A 26,836-nucleotide genomic window follows, 5' to 3' on the forward strand; every position below is an offset into this window, starting at 1 on the left:
GGGGCCATGAATTCAGAAAAGAACCTTCTTCAAATCCATATCTGGGCCGCCAATGTCTCCTTCCCTTTAACTAACTGTTGGTTTGTTCTCAACTGTCAAAACCCAACGGCCTTCCATTTTCACACACTGACTGACACTACAGCAATGGAGCCATCGCCACCACCATCCAAATCCAAGAGCACCGCCACTCCGACACCGCCGCCACTCCTCCGCCGCTTAGTAACTCTCGACACGACGCTCTCCCAACGTCTCCATGTCCTCGCCAAACCTTTCCTTCCCCACTTCATCCTCCTCCTCCTCGAAATTTCCGCCGACTTCCGCTTCTTCTTTCCCCTCTCCCTCTCCCTCCTCCTCGCCCCAACCCTAACCCTAACCCCATCCCCAATCCAAATCCCGGGCCTAGGCGCAAGCCAACAAGAAGTGTGGGGAAGGTATATTCAATTCTTAGCCAAAACAAAAAACAATAATAAATTCGATCCCGCTCTCCATACAGAAAAATACTGTTTCTTGTAGAAGTAAAATACGGCAAACAAAACCATACTCCAATAGCTCATTTTGTATCCTGGAGACTTCCTGCATGTGTTAAAGCTTGTTAATTACCAGACCTCAAAGCAAAAATTACTTCAATTTTCTTCCATGTCAAATGATTCTCACTCCTGGTTGAAACTTGAAAGCATCTCTACAAAAAATTGGTCATCCTGCCAAAGAGAAACATTAAAACAAATATGTAAAAGAGATAGTCACCATAATTGATAATAAATGGAAATAGTAGAAGTTACCTGTATAGAAAAGAAGTAAAGAGGGAGGATCAGCGAAATTGGAGTAGCCTCTTACCAGTTTTATGTATATGAAAATGCTATGTATGGGGTTTGATTACTCAAGATACCTAGTATCTATCTTGCTATTTGTAGACTTTCCTGCCTCCCAATGATTATAGGGTTTGTCTCGCGGCCCCACACAAACTAGCAATCATAACCAAACATAACCCAATAAAAGGTAGAATGGAGAGAAGAACATGGTAGATGTGCTCTAATGCCAACTTAAAAATACAATAGCATACTCCTATATATATTTCTACAAGGCTGAAACAGAAAAAGAGAGGCAAACAAAGACTGTTCCCAGTAAAAATAACAAAACGAGAGAGAAAAACTAATAATAATGAAATTCATGATTAATAGATAAGAAGTTTCAGTAAAGAAAAAGTGGCCAAAATTTTCTTAATGCTTACCTTCACCATAGCAGGACTCATAAGAAACTTGGCTCCTGCTATCATTGCCCTTTTGGCATCCTCAACATTTAGTACAGTTCCTACCTGCAGGGCACATAGCACATTCAGAATAACTAATTTTTAACGGATTCAATTTATGAGGACCTGTACTTCACCCTTCTTGTAATATGGAATTAGAATGTTGAATGCCAATCAAAAACACCTTTATATAAAATTTATTTCAGATTGGTTACTTGGAGAAATTTGAAAGAGAAGCTATTAAGGGTTTTCTAGTAATATTCCAAGATTTCCTAGCTTGAACATTTATTCTACAAGGTATTTCATATAGCATCCATGGAATCGACAGTGTATGGCTCTTCTTTCACATTGAACCAATATTTATGTTAAAAATTGCAGACACAGCACATCTGCAAATATTACTTATAAGCTTTAATGCATTCTGTGTCAAACACCATGACTTAGAGCCCACAAGAAAATGACAAAAAATGTCAAGATATTGAGGAGGAAAAAGATGATTACCCCTAGGACTCTTTGTAGGATGGTCATGTACTAGCTGCTGTAGAACCTGTGCAGGAAGGGGAAAAAAGAGCATAAGCTCTCAATCTAAGTTATCATTTTTAATAGGAAACGGGAAAGTTCGAAAGTTTAAACAACCTCAGACACACCTGGGGTCGACATCACAATCTCCAGCTACATATGAAGAAATATAAAAATATTAGAAACCCATCACTGGTGATCCAAAATGAAAGTAAACTACTGCACTGTAGATCTCCTAAAAAACGCAAACATGCACCAAAAATTTCATGTACAAGGATTGCGCTTCCTTGGCAGTTAGTCACTTTTTTTCGGGTAAAATGTGGTACTTATTGTCAGCTTAGCAAGAGAAATAGAAGAAAAGGAAACGCAATTGAAAATAAATGTGGGTTATCTCCTTAGAATGAGAAAGACAACCATTATGTATCAACCAACATATTGATGCTTACAAAACTAACCTCAATCCGGTATAAGAAAACCCTAACACTTGGAAAAACAGGAAAATGCAGCAGATATTTCTTGCCACCATATGAAGTTGTAACCCAACTTCCAAAATGCAAGGCACCTTAGGCTTGGCAAGAATTTAAAAACCACGAGGGACACCTGATTCAAATACTTGGGGATATGCCAAGTTGGGCTAGTAATATCTTTCAGAAATTCCAAACTGATGCAATTGATTCGATTATTACACAAATATGATCAAATTATAAAAATCTAACTCAGAGTAAAACATCAAGTCAGTTACTATGAATGTTAATTTTTGTTTAACAGCTTTAGGTTTTTCCTTTCATATTTAACAACAGAGCTTGTAAGGAAACAAGTTTCTACTTCCTGTACGAAATTTAAGGGAAAAAAAGGAGTTATGAACGGAGAGCTCACAACTAAAATGCCACCATGAAGTGCTCACATGCAGCTTCAATTGCCATCTCTGCACTGCACCACACAAAAGGGAAGAAACAGACAGTAAGCCCAAAAACCTGGGGCAAATCATCTGCTAAATTTACAAAAAAAATACAAAAAACCTTTCTAATGTTGTTAATAACTCTATCGCCCTGTTTAACTTTTGACAAATGAAGATGAGCACTATCCTTTTAGATCAATAAGAAATATTATTCAAACAAAATGCAGCCCGGGTCACAATACATCAACAAGCAGGTTTCCCTGCACAAGAAGCATCACAGAAACTCAAAAACAGGTCAATTTCAAGCTAAAAAGGAGCTGAGCACCCCTAAGCCTAATGAAGATTCCTATTCTCAGTACTACACGATATAAATTACAAAGAAACTCTCCTCTTTGTTTCTTGGCCATTTCCATACAAAATTCTCTGCTCAAGTATTTTGATGACATTTAGGAAGAATAGAAAATACTTGACCTACAGACCTGCATCCCAAATTGAATAGACATGAGCCAGCATGAAAGACAGATGCTTTGTTTTTCCAAGAAGTGAATCTCAGACAGAAGAGTGAAATCTGTATAGGACAATCTTCAAAAAATTAAAAGCACCCTAAGATATTCCTGGAAAAAGTGTTTTTATTGCAGAAAAATTAAAATCTGATCTTTGCAAGTGGTTGTATTTCCCGAAAAGGGTATTTCACTCTAGCCTTTATTTGACTTAGGACCAATCACTGATGCAAAGCAGTCCGCCCAAAGGAATAATAATTGACTTTTTCTGCCTAAAGGAAATATTAACCAGTTTCAAATTGTACAGAGATAATACAGCTTTCCTGGCTTGAATATAGGGATATTGTATTATATCAATAATGAGGAGAACCAAAATAGATATTTTAAAAAATCTCTAATAAACATTTCAAACAAACACAGATACTCTAACAGAACATGGTTCATAAATGTAGAGAAGGAGGATCCCTAAACAAGGGAATTTCTGAACTTGAAATAAACCTGAAATTCTTTTGTCAACTAAACAGCAAAATATTTTCTTGAGCAAAACATAATTCATATTACAATAACAAAATGAGATTTCTTTCCAAACATGAACGATAAGGCATTAATTCAAACCCTTAATAAAAAGGAGTTCATGTCCCCAAATCTTTTCATCAAACTCAAAATTTCTATGCTCAGGATGGCTGAAGAACCCAGAGAAGAACATCTACGCCCTACTTTTGAGGCTTCTAACATCTCAGCCACCTCGGATGATCGGCCACCAACAAAAAAAGATGGCCCAGAAAATCTTGACCAAAAAATGAAAGGGAAAATTGTCATCGATGATTCTGATGACGATGATACTCAACAACTGCCACCACCACCAGTCGTCAGTTCATCGCCGTCGCCATCACCAAGTTCTCGACTCCGACTTGATCTGAAGCTTTGCAACGACGACTCTGCTCATGGGTTAGGGTCGTCGTCGTCGAGGCTTGAACTCAGCCTGTTCAACCCTTCGAACCTGGGTTCTTCCAACGCGGGCTCATCAAACCCGGTCTCAGGGTACTCTCAACCCAACGAGACCACAGACGAGAAGCCACGAGGCAGTGATGACAAAAGATCCCAACCTAGGGTTTTCACATGCAACTTTTGCAAGAGGGAGTTCTCTACTTCTCAAGCATTGGGAGGGCATCAAAACGCTCACAAACAAGAGCGCGCCTTGGCCAAAAGGCGGCAAGGAGGACTTGAAAATATGGGAGGTGTCTTGGGACATTCACCCTTTTCTTATTACAACCCATATTCCAGTCTCTCATCACCCTCTCTCTATGGATCTTTCAATAGATCTCTTGGGGTTAGGATGGATTCCATGATTCACAAGCCTTCTTATCCATGGTCCTCAACCCCCAGCTTCGGGCGGTTTGGCCCTGGCTCTGGGGCATGGTCATCTAGGGCAGATAGCCTCTTGAACTTCCAATCCACTATTGATAGGCTCAACCTGGAAGGCCTTCATGTTAATGCTCCCAGTGGAATATTAGGGCTTCCAGGAACTAGCAGCGCTCCAAGGTTTGATCAGGAAATTGGTTCTGTTCGCAACTTTGGTGGTTCGAGTTCAAATTTTGGAATAAACAGGCCAATCCTTAGTGATCTTATCCGCCACGAGCCTCCAACATCCGATACCGATGCTGCTGGCCTAGATCTGTCTCTTAAGCTTTAGATTTATTGTTGTTTGCTGTAGTTATTTTTTATTTTAATTTATGTAGTACACAGTGCGTGATTTGAGTTTGATTAGATCTTATAGTTTTTTTTAGTTTTTTTTGGTATTTCCATCCACAGATCTTTTGTATTGTTATGAAAATGTTGAATAAAAATAGTCGATGTGCTTGTACATGTATTTGATTGGGTTTTAATGTTTTTTTTTTTTCAAATTAATTAATTAATTCAGCATCTGGCTTATAACCCTTTGGTGTTTGATGTGTGTGCTATTTAGGAAGATGCAAGCATGATGCAATGCAAAGCAGTCCACACTGTTTTAATTAGCAGAACTGAATGTAAATTCGATGATGGGAATATGCAAAAGTCATCAGTAAAGCGAAGACACAAGATTCTCAACTTTGCACATATTGAATGAAAAATTAACTTATGAAAAGTTTTCTTGTCCATTAGCATGTTAAACACGTCCTACATAATAATGACAAAAAGAAAAGGAGATAAACTGTCCCTTTGTCTTGTTGCCCTGTCCTGAAAGAATCCCATCAGAGAACCAGTTAATCATATACAAAAACTAGGCATAGTAAACACACAGGCTAATGCTATACAAAAACTTTCACAATTAAACCAAAAAACAAATCATAAAAGAAGTAAAAATCCAGGAGTAATGACTAAATCTGATATTCCCAGAGAAACGGTCTCTAAAGAAAAATTGTGAAAAAACAATACAGAAAAAATAGAAAAGAAACCATTGACATATTTTTTTTTACAGGAATATAACTAGAAACTATATCATTTCTATTATAATCAATGTTTTAAAAGGCGAGGCGGCGATGCGTTTTTAGTCCGCTATGCGGGGCGTAAGCTTTTTGAACATTAATGTATTTTAATAAAAAAATTTATAAATAATAATACAGATAAATTGTACTACTAATTCTTATTGAGCCAGAATATTCTATAAAAAAATATAAGTACTAAATATCATTCAAGCATAATAGTCAATCTTAGAAGTAGGGCTTAGACATTTTACTCTGGGTTCTTCAGCCATCTTGAGCATAGAAATTTTGAGTTTGACGAAAAGGTTTGGGGACAACAGCTCCTTTTTTTTTTAAGGGTTTGAATTAATGCCTTATCATTCATGTTTGGAAAGAAATCTCATTTTGTTATTGTAATATACACTATAATCCTATATTGGAAGAGATCTTAATTTCGATTCCTCTCCTTCCTATTAATCAAAAAAATAAAAATAAAAAACCAAATATGTATGATTAAGCCTTGACAAGATGATTTTTCATTAGTATAATTAAGACATAGAATTTGAATTTAACTATTAATTTATCCTTTTCATTAAAACTAACATGTTGAAGAGTTTTTGAAGTCCACTCTTTTTCCCTTCTTCCTAGTTTGGCTTAGCACCAAATAGAAAGCACAAATCCTGCCACTTATTACAAGGAATATTACGTCAGATTACAAGAACTTTGAATTGGTATGCAAATAATATCAACCAAATATCAAACACTTGCAAATATGATTTTTACAACACAGAGATTAATGCATATACAGTGAAAACTAGTTGTTACTTGAGTAATGTAGTATCAAAAACAGATATTATTTCCTAAATTGTATTAAAATATTCATTATTGTAAATCTGTAATTAATATGTATGTACATCAACTTAATTTTGTCTTCCAACTCTGAAGTACAAGTGTATGATGTAGCATTCTTTGAGGATAAACTTTCTTATTTAGTGTTTGAATTTTTTAAAATTGAGTCTATTAAATCTTGATTTTTTTTATTTTAAAAAATACATCTTTTTTTATTTTATAGAATAAGCGATAATTTTTAATGAAAATTCATGTTTTCTTAAAGAAAGTAGTCGACTATCGGTTGTTAGAAAATTGAAGAATATGCTATAGAATTAATCTAAGTTTTTTTTCTTCTAAACTCTATCATGGGACGTAAACCGTATTACCATAGTACCATGGGTGTAAAAAGAGTTTTCAATCAATGCATCAACTTTTAAAGTAGCTTATACTAGATTTTTAAGGGATTGAGACCAAACTAGAGGGGCTAACGCAGGCGTGAGGGCGCTTGATGATCATGCCGTGCGTGGGGTTGACGTAGACGACCGCGGGTGGCGGGGATAGGACTCCATGAGCCAGATGATGACGGGGATGTTGTAGGTGACGCCGTGAAACGACATGGGGATGGTGTCGTCAGCCTGGAGGAGGTTGATTGAACGACCATGGTTTTGGGTGAACGTCGCCGTTTGAGGGAGGGGTAGGCGGTGGTGAGAGAGATGAGGTGATTGCAGATGTGGCATTTGGTATCTTAGGCGTAAGGGAGGGAAGAGGGGCGGCGCTGCGAGAGGACTGAGCTCAGGAACTACTGAATCAGTTGCGGGTTCGCTGGGGTTTGACCAGCCGGCATAACCATCGACGGGAAGAGAGAGAGAGAGAGAGATAGAGAGAGAGAGAGAGAGAGAGAGAGAGAGAGAATTTTGATTGTTGAATTGAAATTGGGGGACTGGTTTGTTTGTTATGTTTGCTTCGAGGAGAAGGGCGTGTGAGCGTGCCGTGTTGAGTTGAGATTGGCGTGTGAGTTGACCAAGCGATTCTTACTTGTTTTTTTTAATTTTTTAAAATACAAATGGCATTATACTTTAATATAATCTAAATTAGCGGAGCGGATTCGAACTTTGATGCAAAGTTGCGTTATACTTTAATTTAATCTAAATTATCGAATGTGATTCGAACTCAGATGTAGAGTGGGGATCAAATCCACTTTAATCAACTTGGCTAAACTCGTATATGTGAATTTTACTTTTTGAGAAGCAATTTTTCGAGCATCCATGGTTTACAAGGTTGAAGCAGACTCTCAAAGTGACAGGATTTATACTAAATTCTCAAGGATCAATGGGATAGATTTATATTTGTTTCAACAAAAACATGCAGCAAGTTGATGTCTAAAGAATATACGTACACATACAAGTCGGCAAGTTGCAAAACAAAGCATGCCTTACAGTTTACTAGATTGGTGATAACTTTGCATTTTCAATTTAGCTCGGAAGCTTAGCAAAATCCTGCAAGTTTTGGTGACGACATTCTTTGGCATCGGTTTCCATAGTAGCACATTAGCCAACAAGAAATGTGGGGAAGGTATATTCAATTCTTAGCCAAAAAAATAAAACAATAATAAATTCGATCCTGCTCTCCATACATGAGTAGTTTAGAACAACACATTGTGAAAATGTCTATTTTGGTACAGAAAAATACTCTTTCTTATAGAAGTAAATACGGCAAACAAAACCATACTCCAATAGCTCATTTTGTGTCCTGGAGACCATCCATTATGGAGACTGCCTGCACGTGTTAAAGCTTGTTAATTACTAGACATCAAAGCAAAAATTACTTCAATTTTCTTCCTTGTCAAATGATTCTCACTCCTGGTTGAAACTTGAAAGCATCTCTACAAAAAATTGGTCATCCTGCTAAAGAGAAACATTAAAACAAATATGTAAAAGAGCAAAAGAGAGAGCAAAGTAATCCTACTACGAAATGAAAACTTCAAACAATCTCCTCCTCGTATTTGAATTCCAATGCAGCTAATATTAAACTCCATTTGCATATTAGGAAATCGCAACCAAAGTAACCCCAATATATTGGAACCTAGAGTTAGATTAAATGCATATAAAGATGAGAAACTGACATAACACGGAATTGTGCAGGCTCACTTTCTTCTTCCCCCATGCTGTACAAATGAATCATGCCTTTGAGCTCTGGCCTATTACGTACTGAAAGGTCAACGTTTCAGTTTCCTAACTGAGAATATCAAGTAATCAACCAGTGCTTGAGCATGGCACTCAATTTAAAAAAGGTGAGGCGAATTGAGTGAAAATCCAGTGCAAGTGATGTAGTCGGATTAATATTGACAATGTAATAAAAAATACGTGAACGGTTTCAATTGCTTGAAGTATATGAAAATGCTATGCCAAAAGGAATGGGACCTTTACAAAGATAAGTTGGGAGTCACACATAGTCTGGGGTTTGATTACTCAAGATACCTAGTATCTATCTTGCTATTTGCTAGACTTTCCTGCCTCCCAATGATTGTAGGGTTTGTCTCGGGGCCCTAGACAAACTAGCAACTGTTAAGCTCATAATTTCATACATATACATGCCCTATTTACTTACTTCTTTTGCTTAGTTTCCTAGATTTCTAAGTTATTTGCCTTCCTTTGTGTGTTTTGTAGGCAAATAGAGCAAGAGAGCATAATTCATGCAATTCAAGCATGTTAAGGCCTAATTTGGATGAATGGATGAAGAGCTTAAAAGACAAACTCATTTTGGCTACAGCCCCCTGCCAGTCCAGTTCCGTAGGTCATATGGCAAGCTTTGTTTCAGCAACCTACACAGCTCGGATGAGGCAGCATTCTTCATGAAAGTTGTTCCAATGGGTGTGTACTATAACATATCCAAAATTCAGCCCCATTGGATAAATATGGAGTCTTTTACCTAGCAAACACAGAGCCATGCTCAGGATGGAGTTTATCAGCGCGCAAAATGAGTTAGCAATTTGTTTTGCCCTTAACTTCCTCCTCCGACCTTGGATTGGCCCAAATGATATATGGCTGGAAAGAAGACATTCTGAACTTCAAGTTTGAGTGCTTAAAGTCTTAATTTGCTTAAGGGAAGCCCAATTCGTAAGCCCTTGAAGTTGTTGGTCATGCTGACCTCAGGATGAGCTATTGTTTCTGGTTGGAAGCTTGGTCATGGTGAGCTAGGCATGAGCTATTGAGCTGGTTGGAAGCTTGGTCATGGTGACATGAAGATGAGCTAGGGCTGCTGGTGAGATTTATTGGTGAAGTGCATCAACCAATTCAGATTTTCTAATACAAGTGCATCAACCAATTCATATTTTCTAATACAAGTGTTGTATGCATTAGCCATATCAAATTCAGATTTTCACTTCCCCTAGGCCTATAAATAGGGATGTTCTCTAAACTTGTAAACACACCCCAAGGGGGGGAGCTCTCAAACACTTCTCTAGAGCTCCCTTCCCTTCTCTCCCTCAAATTCTCTTAGTTTGCTTTCTAGTTCTCAATTCTAGCTTTCTTTAATGTTTTCTTAGTTGTAATTTATTTTTCTTGTAATGTACATTCTTTCTTAAGTATTCAAGTTTAATTAGTTTCCAAGTTTCAATTATGGTTTTTGTTCTTATTCATTATGCTTATAAGTTAATATGCTAGTTTGAATGATTGATCACCATTTAGGCTTGCATGTTAGCTATCTTGGTTTGAATTAAGAGTATACACCATGCTTTAATTCGAATTGATCTATGAATAGGAAGAGTATGTATGGACATTCGACAACAGGGATTAGATACATGCTTGGTTGCTTAAAATGTTCTTCTATGCTTAATGGGTTCCTAATGCTTAATTTTAGGTTAGACAACAAATGATCAAATTAGGGAATTAGGAACACAAGGTTATGACCACACACCATGGCTTAATCATACTTTAGCTAGAATCAATCCATTAATCTAAATTGAACTTGGGAACTTATTTGCTTGAGTTACTTTCTTATTTTCTTCCTTCTTTCATGTTCTTTGTTTTTGTTTCTGTTTTGTGTAGGAAAACTGAATTGGATCATTCAATCACCAATCCCTGTGGAATCGACCTCGCACTTACATACGCTAAACTACCAACGGTTCGTGCACTTGCGAGTATCACAAGTTGAGGATGCAGCTGAATCCATTTTGGTGCAGCTGTATCTACGCAACAGCAACCATAACCAAACATAACCCAATAAAAGGTAGAATGGAGAGAAGAACACGGTAGATGTGTTCTAATGCCAACTTAAAATGTGCTTGGTTGCTCTCATGCCAAATTAGAAGTTAGATTAGATGAAGATAAGAAAAGTTGAGAGATTGGAGGAGAGAAAAAGAAGAAAAGAGAGTGAGGCTCGGTCAAATTAGGGTTGCCTCTCCTCAAAATACAATAACAACAAAACGTGAGAGAAAAACTAATAATGAAATTCATGATTAATAGATAAGAAGTTTCAGTAAAGAAAAAGTTGCCAAAATGTTCTTAATGCTTACCTTCACCATAGCAGGACTCATAAGAAACTTGGCTCCTGCTATCATTTCCCTTTTGGCATCCTCAGCATTTAGTACAGTTCCTACCTGCAGGGCACATAGCACATTCAGAATAACTAATTTTTAACGGATTCAATTTATGAGGACCTGTACTTCACCCTTCTTGTAATATGGAATTAGAAAGCTGAATGCCAATCAAAAACACCCCAACACATAAAATTTAACTAATTTTTAACGGATTCAATTTATATAAAATTTATTTCACGTTGGTGTCACCGCAACACATACAACCAGATTGGTCACTCAGAGAAATTTGAAAGAGAAGCTATTAAGGGTTTTCTAGTAATCCAAGATTTCCTAGCTTGAACATTTATTTTACAAGGTATTTCATATAGCATCCAAGGAATCGACAGTGTATGGCTCTTCTTTCACATTGAACCAATATTTATGTTAAAAATTGCAGACACAGCATATCTGCAAATGTTACTTATAAGCTTTAATGCATTCTGTGTCAAACACCATGACTTAGAGCCCACAAGAAAATGAAAAACAATGTCAAGATATTGAGGAGGAAAAAGATGATTACCCCTAGGACTCTAGTAGGATGGTCATGTACTAGCTGCTGTAGAACCTGTGCAGGAAGGGGAAAAAAGAGCATAAGCTCTCAATCTAAGTGATCATTTTTAATAGGAAACAGGAAAGTTCGAAAGTTTAAACAACCTCAAACACACCTGGGGTCGACATCACAACCTCCAGCTACATATGAAGAAATATAAAAATATTAGAAACCCATCACTGATGATCCAAAATGAAAGTAAACTACTGCACTGTAGATCTCCTAAAAAATGCAAACATGCACCAAAAATTTCTTGTACAAGGATTGCCCTTCCTTGGCAGTTAGTCACTTTTTTTCTGGTAAAATGTGGTACTTATTGTCAGCTTGGCAAGAGAAATAGAAGAAAAGGAAAAGCAATTGAAAATAAATGCGGGTTATCTCCTTAGAATGAGAAGGACAACCATTATATATCAACCAACATATTGATGCTTACAAAACTACCCTCACTCCTGTATAAGAAAACCCTAACACTTGCAAAAATAGGAAAATGCAGCAGATATTTCTTGCCACCATATGAAGTTGTAACCCAACTTCCAAAATGCACAGCACCTTAGGCTTGGCAAGAATTTTAAAACCACGAGGGACAGTGGCGGAGCCAGGATTTCACATTAGAGGGGGCCCTTCAAAAAATAATTTCAAATAATTCGAATAGGAGCCCTCAAGCGCTATCCGAGTTAATAAGTTAATAATATCATTTAATACTGATTAATAATTTATCCATTTATTACAATCATAATTGTCCTGAATTTCATATTTTAACATGGTTGAATATTAATCTCATCATCTACACTATTAAAGACTCAAAATTTAATAATTTATACTTCAACATAGATAAGAAATATACAAAATGTTCATAAATCCCAATATTAAGATGCCCTACTTAGACATGTTAAATGGGGGAAAGGGGAATTCACAAAGCTTAAGTTAATCAAAAGAGGAAGAGAAGGAGAAAAAACATGAATTTTTACAGTTTTTACTCCAGGAAGCCAACATATATAGCAACACATATAAGTAAAAATATGATAAAATAAAAAATATGAGAGAGGGCCTGGGCCCACACTGGTCCTTAGGTGGCTCCGCCACTGACGAGGGACACCTGATTCAAATACTTGGGGATATGCCAAGGTGGGCTAGTAATATCTTTCAGAAATTCCAAACTGATGCAATTGATTCAATTATTACACAAATATGATCAAATTATAAAAATCTAACTCAGAGTAAACCATCAAGTCAGTTACTATGAATGTTAATTGTTGTTTAAAAGCTTTAGGTTTTTCCTTTCATATTTAACAACAGAGATTGTAAGTAAACAAGTTTCTACTTCCTGTACGAAATTTAAGGAAAAAAAAAAAAAGAGTTATGAATGGAGAGCTCGCAACTAAAATGCCACCATGAAGTGCTCACATGCAGCTTCAATTGCCATCTCTGCACCACACAAAAGGGAAACAGACAGTAAGCCCAAACACCTGGGGCAAATCATCTGCTAAATTTTCAAAAAAATTCAAAAAACCTTTCTAACATTGTTATAAAATTCAATCTTAATAACTCTATCACCCTGTTTAACTTTTGACAAATGAAGATGAGCACTAATATCCTTTTAGATCAATAAGAAATATTATTCAAACAAAATGCAGTACAACTAGCCAGGGTCACAATACATCAACAAGCAGGTTTCCCTGCACAAGAAGCATGACAGTAACTCAAAAACAAGTCAATTTCAAGCTAAAAAGGAGCTGAGCACCCCAAGCCTAATGAAGATTCCTATTCTCAGTACCACATGATATAAATTACAAAGAAACTCTCCTATTTGTTTCTCGGCCGTTTCCATACAAAATTCTCTGCTCAAGTATTTTGATGACGTTTAGGAAGTATAGAAAATACTTGACCTACTGGCCTGCATCCCAAATTGAATAGACATGATCCAGCATGCATGAGACAGATGCTTTGTTTTTCCAAGAAGTAAATCTCAGACAGAAGAGTGAAATCTTTATAGGACAATCTTCAAAAAATTAAAAGCATCCTAAGATATTCCTGGAACAAGTGTTTTTATTGCAGAAAATTTAAAATATGACCTTTGGAAGTGGATGTATTTCCCGAAAAGGGTATTTCACTCTAGCCTTTATTTGACTTAGGACCAATCACTGATGCAAAGCAGTCCGCACTGTTTTAATTAGCAGAACTGAATGCAAATTCGCTGATGAGAACATGAAAACGTCATCAACAAAGCAAAGACACAAGAGTCAAATTTGCACATATTGAATGGCAAATTAAATTATGAAAAGTTTTCTTATCCATTAGCATGCTAAACAGGTCCTACATGATAATGACAAAAAAGAAGAAGATAAACGGTCCCTTTGTCCTGTCCTCAAAGAAACCCATCAGGGACCCAGTTAATCATTTACAAAAAACTAGGCATAGTAAACACACAGGCTAATGCTATGATCCAAGTAATGAACTTCTCTGGAACATAAGAGGAGAAAGTCTCATCTAACTGTATCTTAAGCCTTCATTATGTCAATCTTTATGGCAATTCATGCTCGTTTTGGAGTTTATTTGGTAGTTTGAAACTACTTCTACAGAAAATGAGCATTACTATCTTGTGTCTCAGGTACCCAGATAAATTAAAAGCAAAATAAGAAAACAAAAACCCATAAAAATGGAATTTTTCTTCTAAAAGTAAGTAAATTTCATACAAAAATACAAATATTGTAGAGTCACCTATTGGCATGAAGGCAGGCGATGACGCCTGAACTCTCAATCTGCGTCAAAGTTTTCTCAGTAGAAACCCCACGAGAGAGGCAACAAACACGAAGGAGAATTGGCAGGGGTAGCTGTGGCGGTGATATTTGAAGGCCAGGAGAAGCCAAAGGCCGTATGATGCTCAGACTCGTACTCGCCATATCCAGTGCTCTGTTTAACTCTCACGTTCTCCCTTGCTGTGTGAGAAAGGAGTAGATCATTTTGGGTGGGACGGTAATTATGGCTGGTTTGCGACTGCGTCGGAGTATTTTGCTCATAAGTACGTGTAATAAAAGAGCTTTTTTATTAGAAAAATCTTGAATTTTCATTATAAAAAATTCAAGTACTTTCTTGTAAAGTGCTTTTTCTGAACGTGCTTCTTCAGAAGATACTTCTATGACTAAAAGTGCTAGTAAACTTTTTCTACCAAAGCTCGCATGAGGAGGAAAAGTGGTTAGAAAATTGTGTTTTATTATTTAATTTTACCTTTGAGTTGTCTTTGAGTTGTACTGTGGTATCCTTTTCTGGTAAACTTTTGTACATCTCTTAAAGTAAGACCCCATAGGGTTGAATTGGGTCAAATCTGAGCTTTGAATTTGTTTAATCAGTAAATAGATACCCTAATATTATTACCTACCTACCTGGTTTTAATTTGCTACATAAATTTCAAAATTAGTTTATACTCACTCATAGCTCTTCTTGTGTTTTTGTTTTAGGGCCAACTCATCTATTATTATAATTATACAGAGGAAGACTTCGACTAAGGGTGGGGGGCAAAAACACAACTGGATGATATCTATAGACCGAATTAGTCACTTACCTGATGAAATTCTTGTTAGTATATTGTCTCTATTGTCGCTCAAGGAAGCAGCAATTACTAGTATCCTTTCTGCGATGGCAGCACCTATGGGCGTCTACTGACACTCTTGACTTTGATTCCAAGTTGGATGTTGGTAATAATATTCGCTGCTTTAGACGCCTCACACCGGAGTTAAGACACAAGAAAAGCCGTAGATACGTTGATTGGGTGAGTCGTGTAATGGAACAACATAAAGGTCCAAACATGAAACGATTCAGGGTTTGTTTTTATCTTGATCGTCGTTTCATCACTTCCATTGACAGATGGATTCAAATTGCAATGACAAAGGGAGTTGAAATACTTGAGTTGGAGTTTTTCTTTGGAGACGGGGTCATTGACAAAGGTCACTACTATGCTTTTCCTTACAAAGTATTAGGTCTTGAAAAAGGACCTAATTGTTTTGGACATAATATTATTGGTTTTAAGTCGCTCAAAGTAGTTAATTCAAACATGTTTGACGTGGCTGAAGAAATTCTCGAGTACTTGTTGTCTAACTGTCCAGGTCTTGAAACAGTTAACAGTGTATGCTTCCTCAAATTTGGCAAATCTAAGAGTTGTTGGTTCATCATCGGCTGCATTGAAGTACCTAGCGATAAAACATTGTTGTCGCCTCGAAAGCATTCAGATTCGTGAAGCAGCAAACCTTGTTTCCTTTATTTACCATGGAGGTTCGGTAAGCTTGCTTCTCAGTGATGTACCGTTGCTCACTGAAGTATCCATTGAAGAGGTTGACTGGGGTGTTGATTCGATAAGGGTTGTGTTGCCTCAACTTTCATGCTGTATTCTTTCTCAGCTAGAGATTCTCATGTTGAATATCACACCAATGACACTGGTTAGTATATCTAGCTAGTCATGAACATGTGGTTTTTCTTCTTCTTTTCTTTTCTTAACTACTCCTTTGGGTTTCAGGACGACGATGATTTTGGCCCACTTCAGAATCATGCATTTCCTATATTAGCAAATCTCAAGCAATTAGAATTAATAGTTGAAGCAGATTATTGCTGGTTTCTGTGAATTTCAAGCTGTATAGGTATGTTTGCGTATATTTCAGCTGTATATTTCATGCTTTCTGTGAATTTCACGCTATATAGGTATGTTTGCGTATATTTCAGCTGTATATTTCATGCTTTCTGTGAATTTCAAGCTATATAGGTATGTTTGCGTTGGGGTTCATCATCGGGCGGGCCTAAACTTTTGGGCTCCAATTGGGCTTGGGCTGAGGCTTGTCGGGCCTTTTTTTTATTTTAAAAAAAGCAAATGTCTTGTCTTTTTACTTTAATTTATTTTTGTATTACTCAATTTACTTAAGTTTACAATGTAAATAAGGAAGTACTCCCCATTCCGATTCAATTAAAAATACTAGAAAATCAAATTCCTAACAAAGTATAAGATACAATTTATACCAATATTAATACCTCAATAAGTCAATGTAAACTTTATACTAAAATCTCATAAAATCGTGTTTGCTTAGTTAAGATGTAAAGAATATAAACTGCCAAAAATATTACTGAAAATATTAGTATTTCAAAAGTCTATTTTTCATACTTAGTCAGATTTTGAGAGAAAACAGTTTTTCAAGTAGATGTATACTAATCTATATTATTGTGTATCAAAATTATATCGGACTACCCACTTCGGCCTAGCGGCCAAACGATGACCTCTAGTTTGCGTGTACTAGAATGTCTAGTACTTAAAATTGATGTAGTTTTCAAGTTACTTGTAGTTTGTAATGAGTGATGGGCAAGTATTGAGCAGAGACTCTCTCTAACTCTCAATCCTTGAAACTTATTTTTTTCCATTTTTCAAAAACAAATTCAAAGCTTAGTGCTTTGAACATATGCACTTACAAGTTGCGATAATATTTGTCACTGAGTCTTTGATCATTGGTTTTAACTTGATCAAATTTGTTGATCTTGGTTTATTTCTAGCTATTTAAACATGTTGGTGTAGGTGGCTTGATACAAGTCATGATGTGTAATTCCCACATCGAAGAATACAACAATAATCTTCTATTTCAAATATAGGTGGTTCACTCATAATTGCATGGAGGTTTTTTAAGTTAAACCCCCGCACCTAGAGGTCCATTGGGCCTAACCCAGCCCAAGGATTAGACCTATGTGGTTATAAGTGGGAGCAATATCGTTTCATGATTTGAATAGGTAGTGGACTCCTATTGGGTATTGGACCATAACCCATCGTTTCAAAGAGAACAGTGCCACTAGTCAAACTCGTGCTCCGTCGTGACATATAAGTTTTTTTCCGGCTGTTTGACACTTTTTAGCAGCCCAAAACAACATTTTAGTTTTTGAGCTAGTTTTTGGAAACTTTTGTTCTTTTCATTTTCTTTTTCATATTTGGATTCCTACGATTTCTAGGATTTGAGGTAGTATTTAAGCCAACTTGCTAAGGGCTTTGGGTTGTTATCCCTATTATCATTATGGTGGATCACAAACTTTGATTATCTTAAACTAATCGTTTGCATGCCTTTCGTATTATCAAGCTACGTCAAGTAACATTAGATATTAGACCATGACTTTATTAAGAATCCAACGAGTCTTTATTTCTTATGTAAATTTACTAATCCAATCTTAAAAAGAAAATTTTAAAGTGGAAAGAAATAAAATGGGCATAAGTCATCCTTAAAGTGGGACCTTGGTCTTTTTCTTGGGTGCGCTTTATGGGATAAGAGAATTAAAATGAGCCGCATTCTTTGTCATTAATTTTGTTGGATTAGATGAAACTCATACATTTGGAGTCATTCTATAACGAGACTTATATAAGGTCCTCACTATAGAATGACTCAGATTTGTACACCCAATAAATAAAAAAAAGAGGCTGCAGACATGTATTTGGCTCTCAGTGCTAGCTCATCATTTTAATTAATTAATTATTTAATTATTTATTTATTTATTGGTACTGAAATGCAAGCTTAGCTTAGCTTCATGCGATGAGTATTGGGAACATGGCGTTGAAATGCAAGCTAAGCTTCATAAAATCAGTGTTGGGAATTTGGTACTGAAATGCAAGCTTAGCATGAAAGTTAGGTGAAAACAGCTTAATGATTTTTATGTGAGCACAACTTTTAAATTGATCAAATTATGTAGAGCAAAACTACAAACAACAAGTCTTCAATTCAATCATCTCTACTCTGTCTCTGTGTAGTGCACTCACCATGGTCTTTCAGAAGTCTTTGCAAAGGTTAAGACTTTACATGAATGCCATCAACGAGAGAAACCAAAGAGAAGAAAACAAAATTGCCAATGAAATAGGAGAATGTTACCCCATAATGAGCATCTCTAATACTAAGGAGATGTCTGCAGTCATAAAGCTTCGAAAATCTAAAAAATGGGGAGGTTCTGTCAGCGTAATTGCTGAGGCAACTCAAGATGAAAGGGAAAAGATAAAAAAGCTTGCAAAAGCAAGCAACATCGGAATTATTAATGATAATGAAGCGAGTGGATCAGGAAAAGGGGAAGGTGGAAGCGAGTCCGGATCCAGGCAAGGTGATGGAGGAAATGGAAATGGATCGGAAGCTGGGCAAAGAGGAGGAGGAGGAGGAGGAGGTACTAAAACCCGATGCTATGGGCTATTTACTTGTTTTGGTTTCTAGTCAGTCATTTAAATATTTCCCCATAGTTTCCATATTATTATATGGTTTAGATTATGTGGTTTCTACCCTAGTATGTTTGCATTCTAGTGCAATATGTCGTCTCTTATGTATTATCCACTAAATTGAGCTTCTACTCCAATTTAGTATCAATAAAGTAATCGTTTGATGTTATGAAAGTTTCTGAGTCACAATTTGTTATAAAATATTGGTCTCGATCGAAAGTATATTGGATTATATATTATTTTGGAATGAATAATTGAACTTTTGTAACTGATAAAAAAATAATAATTGAACTTCCACATTCTAACATTCTTGTTATATAAAAAAAAAAAACACATATTCTCATTCTGCCGCAATTTGAACTTAACCAAAAAACATAGGATACGTAACCAAAGAGAAATAGGATTGGGAGTTTTGCCTCTTACCTACCACCTACAAAGAAAGTTACAACAACAAGGTTGAGTTTGATATTTCTACAAACAAAGACAAAGTGCAAACCAAACAAACAAAGGAAACCCCTACCTACGTACTTCCATCAGAATTCAGATTATTATTAACCAGGAAAAATCCCTTCCCTCCGCTCATGATCTAAATTTGAATGAAGGAGGAGGAACCAGTACCTTCTACTTCTCTCAGTTTGTGCTAGACAAGGTAAAACTTCTCTCAATTCAAATTTTGCATCAATCTCATTGCTCTGTGTCTGTAGTAAGTAATACTTAGGTTAGGATGGGTTGCTACATCTACAACTTGGCAAAGAGAAGGAAAACTAAGGGAGAGGGGCATAACTTTGTCTTGGCAGACAGAATCAGTGAGTTGCCGGATGAAATTCTTGTTAGTATATTGTCTCTCTTGTCACTAAAGGAAGCCGCAACTACTAGTATCCTTTCTAAGCGATGGCAGCACATGTGGGCGTCTACTATGACTCTCAACTTTGATGCTAAACTGGATCTTGGTAGCAGCAATTTACGCCACTTTAGAGGCCTCCAATCAGAAATAAGATACCAAGAAAGCCATAGATACATAAACTGGGTGAATCGTGTATTGGAACAACATAAAGGCCCTAGCATTGAACGATTCAGGGCTTGTTTTGATATTGATCATCGTTTCACAAGTTCCATTGATAAATGGATTCAATTTGCAATGACAAAGAGAGTTCAAATACTTGAATTGGAGTTTATTGTGGCATTCAGTGTTATTTACGAGGGTCACTACGCTTTTCCTTACCCTGATTTGAAACACTTGTGTCCGAGTCCTCTACACTCTCTTGGACACAATATTGGTGGTTTTGAGTCGCTCAAAGTACTTTCTTTCAGATATGTTGATGTTACTGGAGAAATTCTTGAGTACTTCTTGTTTCACTGTCCAGTTCTTGAACACTTAACAGTGCATGCTTCCACAAATTTGGTAAATTTAAGAGTTGTCGGTTCATCGATTGCATTGAAACACCTAGCGATAGTACGTTGCTTTGGCATCAAAAGCATTCAGATTCGTGATGTAAACCTTGTTTCATTTGTTTACAGTGGAGGGTTTGTGAATTTGGGCATCAGTAATGTCCCGTTGCTCATTGAGGTATCCATTTGTGAGACTGATGATGATTTTGAGCTGGATACCGATATCATAAAGATTGTCTTGGGCCAACTTTCATGTGTTGTTTCTCAACTAGAGATTCTTAGGTTGGATATCGATCAACCGGTTAGTATTATATCTAAAACTATCAACGTGTGTTCTCCAGTTTTTTCTTTTCTTTTCTTTTCTGTGTGTTGGATATTACGTTTTTTCCTTACTCTTCTTTCTTTGGTTTCCAGTGCTACCACTTGTTCAAGTCACAGATCTACGATAAGAAGTATGAATTTCCTGTATTTGCAAATCTCAAGCATTTGGAATTAATAGTTGAAGCAGATTATCGTTGGCTTCTTCATCAATTAAATTCTTTCATCAAGGCATCTCCTTTCTTGCAGAGACTTGCATTGAAGGTATAGACAGAGATATTTATTAGCAGCACTTAGCAGATTACATATGTACAGAAAAGTATAAGCAAAAAGGTTAAACTTTGTCTTTGTGGTTCTTATTAAATTTCTCCCTTGGTGCAGCTGCAATTTCAAACATGGAAGTGCAATGAAAAATTAAAGAAAGCTGCAATTTTCCCCCATCATTACCTCAAGGTAGTTGAAATAGTAGGGTACCGTGGTCGAAGACTTGCCGTTGCACAAGTCATGCACTTAATAAAGAGTGCTGTTGCACTGGAGAAAATTGTTATTGATCCTGTTCGGCGTTGGTTGTATCCTAAGGGAATGGAAAGGGTACTTGCAGAAGTCAAGAAGGAAGTGAAGGCAAGAGATCATGCTATGCAACATATTAAACACAAAGTGCCTTCAACAATTGAATTTGTATGCCTCTAGTGAGTGCAGTGCTTCAATTATCTAAATATTGTGTTGTTGGTATTATTGGTTGTAGATGATGATGACTCATCAATGAATATTATTATATGTCTGATCAATATTTTGGCATTGGGAACTATCAATATTTTTATCATTGTTCCTCAGTTAGTAGAGGTTCAAGCCTTTCCTCTGTTTGCTCTGCTTTGCCTTCGGCTTGTTAGCCAAAATGGTGACTGCAATTGCTGATCCAAATACTCCACATGGATAGACAACTGAGCTACTTCCATGAATACCAGTATTAGAAGCAAAAGTCTTATAGTTTACTACTAATATAATCTATTTCTTGTACAGCACAAAGAGTGCAAGCTCTAATCGGAAGTGAGGATACCAAAAGACTCATTAGCCAAGCATTTGTCCTTATCAGTCTTCGCGGCAATGATTTTGTTAACAACTACTACTCGAGGCCCTCCCCTGCTCAATCGTGCCGCCTCCATATTTTATCAAGCTTCTCATCTCTGAGTACCTAAACTAGTTAATCACATTAATGGAATAATCATTCAATAATTAACTCGTGCAGAAGTTATATAAATTGGGAGCACGTAGAGTTCTGGTGACTGGTACCGGATGAATGGGACATGCTCCTGCAGATTTAGCTGCAAGAAGCACAAATAGTGGATGCTCAGTTGAACTTGAACATGCGGCTGACTTGTATAGCTCAATCAAATGTTGACAAAACGCAATAACAAACTTAGCAAAGATGTCTTCATCTCCGTAAAGACGAAAAAAATGTAGATGAATTGTATCAGTAACCCTCAAGCATTCGGTATATATAACTAATTACCGCCTTAAATATTATTTTTGTGGATTTAATTTTTCAAGCTAAACTATGTTGTTTAATGAAACATAAAACTTTTCTCATTTTACGTAAACACTTTCGCATGTTTACTTTCATGTTAATTGCTTGGAATTGGACGTTTGTAGTTACTGATGAATTAAACATAATTTGTGTGCATTTGCAAGTGACAGACAGTCATCAATAATCATCAATGGTTGTGCCCAAGTCCTTGCGTTCATCGTTGAGACTTTATATAAAAACTCGAAAGAAAAGAAACGGTCAACAAGAAAAGAAGCTGAGGGATCAACTATTGGAAAGCTCAATAATCACTCTCTACAGTGGAGGAGATACAAGCTGTAAGGCCACCCCCAGCGCAGGGGCCTGGCCCGGGCAAAAGGCTACCCTAAGCCCGAAATCCATCTCCAGCACATGCAACCGGCCCGGGCAAGGCGTGGGACCCACCAGCCTAGGCAAGCCCACGAGCAAAATTGGACTGGGCTATTGCCCTCAGGCTGCTGACGTCAGCACTAGCCCACCAACCCACAGAAACCAACGACTATAAGTCACGTGGCTTCTCCTGGAGCCTTCGATCCAAAAATTTTATCCAATCCAACGGATGTCCAATTTTTGGCTAAAAAAATTCAAAAAAATTTGTAAAAAATATCAAAAAATTATGGATATTTTTTCCATAAATACCTACCAATATTATTCACTTTCCACACCAAATCTTCAAACAAATTCATCTCCTTCCAATATTTTTCACTTTCCACACCAAATTTTCTACTACAAAATTCCATTTATGCAAAAATACAAATGGCCTCTTCCATTGAAGCAGGAGGGTCTTGGAAAAACGTTCGAAGAGGTCAAAATCTTGGCGATGAGGTAAAAAAAAAATTAATTGCCGTTTTATTCAATTTAATGTCTTTTAAAAATATATATATTTCTTGCATTTCCAATTTCATTTTTTTAATAGATTATTCAAGGCAAAACAAAAAAGAGGAAAACCATTATACATGGCACCTCAAGTGAACAATGCCCGCAGTCGGTTCCAATGGTGCGTTCCGTGTCGGAAATAATGGCACTATTACGTTCTCCGAAGAAAAATACTCCCCCACGTCGTGATCCGATGGAACCGCCTCAGCTAATGATTGAGTCGTCCTTGTACTTGCTTGTGTCGGACTATGAGGACCGGGAGTATTTCAATTGTATGATGAGTGAGTAGGTATTTCAATTGTATGATGAGTGAGGACCGGGAACTAGAAAAGGTAAGGCTGCCACTATTCACATGAATAGTGACAAACCTTGCCTTACCTTTGCCTTGCTCTTGCCCTTTAGGGTAGATGTGCTCTAACAATTCTGAAGAAAGCTAAAGGATCACTACTACAAAATAGTTAAACCACAACACAAAATAGACGACGGTGCATCTTAAAACCGTCGCTATGTTTTAAAAGACGACGGTGTTTTTAAAATCGTCATGATATATCGTCTTATACACTACTAGCGTTAGATTGATTTTTAAAAGACGATGCTTATCACTAACAAGCGTCGTCTTTTAAAACACGTTGAACAAAAAAAAAGGCCACTTGATTTTTAAAAGACGACGCTTGTTAGTGACAAGCATCGTCTTTTAAAAATCAAGTGGCCTTTTTTTGTAAAGACGACGGTTTTTTTGAAAGAACTGTCATCTATTATATGTAAAGACGACGGTTTTTTTAAAGAACCGTCGTCTATTATATGTAAAGACGACGTTTTTTTTTAAAGAACTGTCATCTATTAATTGTAGGCAAAATACGACGGTTTTTATTTACAAAAAAAGGCCACTTGATTTTTAAAAGACGACGCTTGTCACTAACAAGCGTCGTCTTTTAAAACACACTAAAAAAAAGGCCGCTTAAGTGAATTCACGCTCGACAAATTTTCAGATTTTCCCTCCTTGAAACCCTCCTCAGCTCTCTAAAACACCCTCATGAAACTATCTACAAAATCATCAGAAAATCGACCTAAAATTCAGATTTCTCCATGTCTGTGTGAAAACCTTATCTCTCCCTCCTTGAAACCTCCTAAGCTCTTCAATCTCCTTCCTTGAAACCCTCCTGAGATCTCTGAAACACTCCCCCTCTCACCTCTCTACTCCTCATGCGCACCTACCAGCCATCGACGCCGCGACGCCGTCGACCTCATCATCTTCTTCACATCGTCACTCGCAAACTGACGCTGTGAGGTCGACACCACCCCCAAGAAGACATATAACCTCTTCGATAAAAACGAAATCAGAGAGACAGGCGAAGAGGTGACGGTCATCGTCACAGTCAATGACGACGTTGTCCTTAAAAACAAATCTAGAGACTTGGCGAGAGGGGGAACGCCTAGAATATCATATCTGCCATCGAACCTCAAGGGACAGATCATAGAGACAAAGGAGAAGATGAGCTAATCAGAGAGACAAAGGAGAAGATGAGCTGGTCTTCGATGTCACAAACTATACATGGGGTAAGATCCTTTTCATAGGATTTGTTTTTTTTGCTGCCTTTTGTGAAGTGTATGTTGATATCTTACTTTTGTTAGGCTAGTGGTTTATAGTCTAAGCTTTTCATAAAGATTTTTTGTTAGTTATGCAATTTAGGATTGACTAGCTGTTTGCTCTTTGCATAAGCTTGCTCTTTTATCCGATAAAGCTTTATGTTTGATGTTCTTATCCTAATTAGATTAGCTCTTTCAGTTTGTAAGAGAACAAGACTATAGAGGTCTTAAGTGCACTACTGTGTAGGAAGAGAAGTTAAGGAGAATAATAGTCTCCTCCTATATTGAGAGAAGGAACAAAACAGAGAGTTTTTCCCTTCAGCTTTCTTCTCCTTCTTTATTATGCTTTGAGTGCTTTAGTTAGATAAAAAAAAAGTCCAAGACTTTTGCTCTGGTTATTGTGTTTTATTTTTTCCTGAATTAATTGTTTATTGTCATGTAAATGGTGAATTGTAGGATTGGTAGAGTTGTCCATAATGGCAGCCATGGTGTGGACATTGAAGGTCCAGCAGAAGTTCGCATCGAATGGGCAACATTTATGAGCAACCACATGTCCTTCCTCTCTTTATAAGTATAGGTTAATGCTATGGATATGGTATTTTGTATGGATATAGTAGATATCAAGATTAGTAAACTATGTAATTACTATTGAATATTCAAGTTTTATGAAAGAAACAATGTTTGAGTATATACATGTATGGTGTGGATAATAGCAGATTTGGACATGAATTTATTGCTCAGAAAGCATTGTGGTTGTTTTCCTAGTTAAAATCGTTCTATAGAACCATTGGAAAAAAAAAACTAAAATGTAAAATCACGTCAGTTTTACAGATAATACATCGTCATCTTTAGAGTTAATGGACAACAATTTTTATCACACCGTCGTCTTTAGACATAATAGACGACGGTTGTTTTCAAACAATTGTCGTCTTTACCATAAATGACGACGGTTTTAACAAAATACCGACGTTTTTACTCGTAAATGACGACAGTTATAACAAATGACCGACATTTTTACTCATAAATAACGACGGTTTTAACAAAATACCATTGTTTTTACCCATAAAAGACGACGCTTTTTTGTTACAAACCGACATGATTTATGGGTAAAGACGATGGTTTGTTGTTAAAAACCGTCGTCTTTACCCATAAATAAAGACGATTTTTAACGACAAACCGTCGTCTTTACCCATAAATAATGTCGGTTTGTAACAAAAACGCGTCGTCTTTACATAGAACAACGACGGTTTTACTGAAAACCGTCGTCTCTACAGATAAACAACGACGGTGAAAAGCCATTGTAGTTTGATACTCCAAAATATGGCGGTCGATTTAATGACGGTTTTCAAAACATCACAACGATGGTGAATCCCTGTCGTCTATTTCATTTTTTGTAGTAGTAGATGGCATAATAGTTCGATTTCTGTAGACTAGATGCTTGCACTGAAGGGGATGAAAAGGGCCAAATCCTTGGCATTGTGGAACACCACAGTATTCAAACTACTGAACCACCCAATAGGCAGAGGATGGAAGGAGAAGAGATAGCTAAAGAAGAAGGATGTGAATCGGATCACATGTTGTTGTTGGTGAAGGAAGCGGGAACAAGGGGAAAAAAGGAAAATGAGGTGGGTCCAATTGTTTGAGGATTTTAGGATGCTATTTCGGTTTTTAATCGTGGGTGGGTCTATTTCTATTAGATCATTAGGCAGTATTTATTTCGTCCAAGTTGCGTTTAGTTGTAATTAGCAAAGGTGCTCGCGCGATGCTACGGGTTTTAAAACTGTGTGAAATGTGTACAAAGTCGTTAAAATATGTAGGGAAGATGGTACTATTTATATAGACATGGAGATCTAAACAGTGGCATCATGCTTTGTTTAGCAAGTTACAAAAATACACTAATAACATGTTTTATATGTTGCTGGTCATGTTAAAATATTGACCATATTTTAATAAACCAAGCAGCAATCAAAACACCAAAATATCAGTAGTTTTGAGCTACTCATTGTTCAAAAGAGTTTGGACAGGTCTTTATATACATGCTACTGGGTGGTGGAAGGGGATTATTATGCTTTGATGTCTGTTTGAAGGGGATCCATCTCTTGTTGGCTATGCTGTAGATGTGGCTTCTATTCTTTCTTTTTCTTTGCAGGAGTTTCAATTCTGTGGGTACAAATTTGGAAAACGGCAGGTGTTAGTGTAGATAAATGGGAAAATTTGAGTGAGGGCAATAATTATAATCACATAATTAAGTTCAAAAATCCAACAGGGCAAAAAGCAGCTTAAATACATCAAGCATTCTATTAATCTGATGGACAAAAGTATAACCTCATTCTA

General features: G+C 36.8%; 1 protein-coding gene across 1 annotated transcript; it reads left to right on the top strand.

The window, feature by feature from the left end:
• The first annotated feature begins 19,495 nt into the window (after positions 1-19,495).
• On the top strand, positions 19,496-21,168 carry LOC110770633 (F-box/FBD/LRR-repeat protein At5g22700-like). Its single transcript, XM_088248114.1, has 3 exons — positions 19,496-20,461; positions 20,575-20,742; positions 20,860-21,168. Exons 1-3 carry the CDS (start codon positions 19,496-19,498, stop codon positions 21,166-21,168), a joined length of 1,443 nt encoding a protein of 480 aa, XP_088104240.1.
• Positions 21,169-26,836: the final 5,668 nt, after the last annotated feature.

This window comes from Prunus avium, chromosome 2 (assembly GCF_965620075.1).
Source record: "Prunus avium chromosome 2, drPruAviu1.hap1.1, whole genome shotgun sequence".
Lineage (NCBI taxonomy): Eukaryota > Viridiplantae > Streptophyta > Magnoliopsida > Rosales > Rosaceae > Prunus > Prunus avium.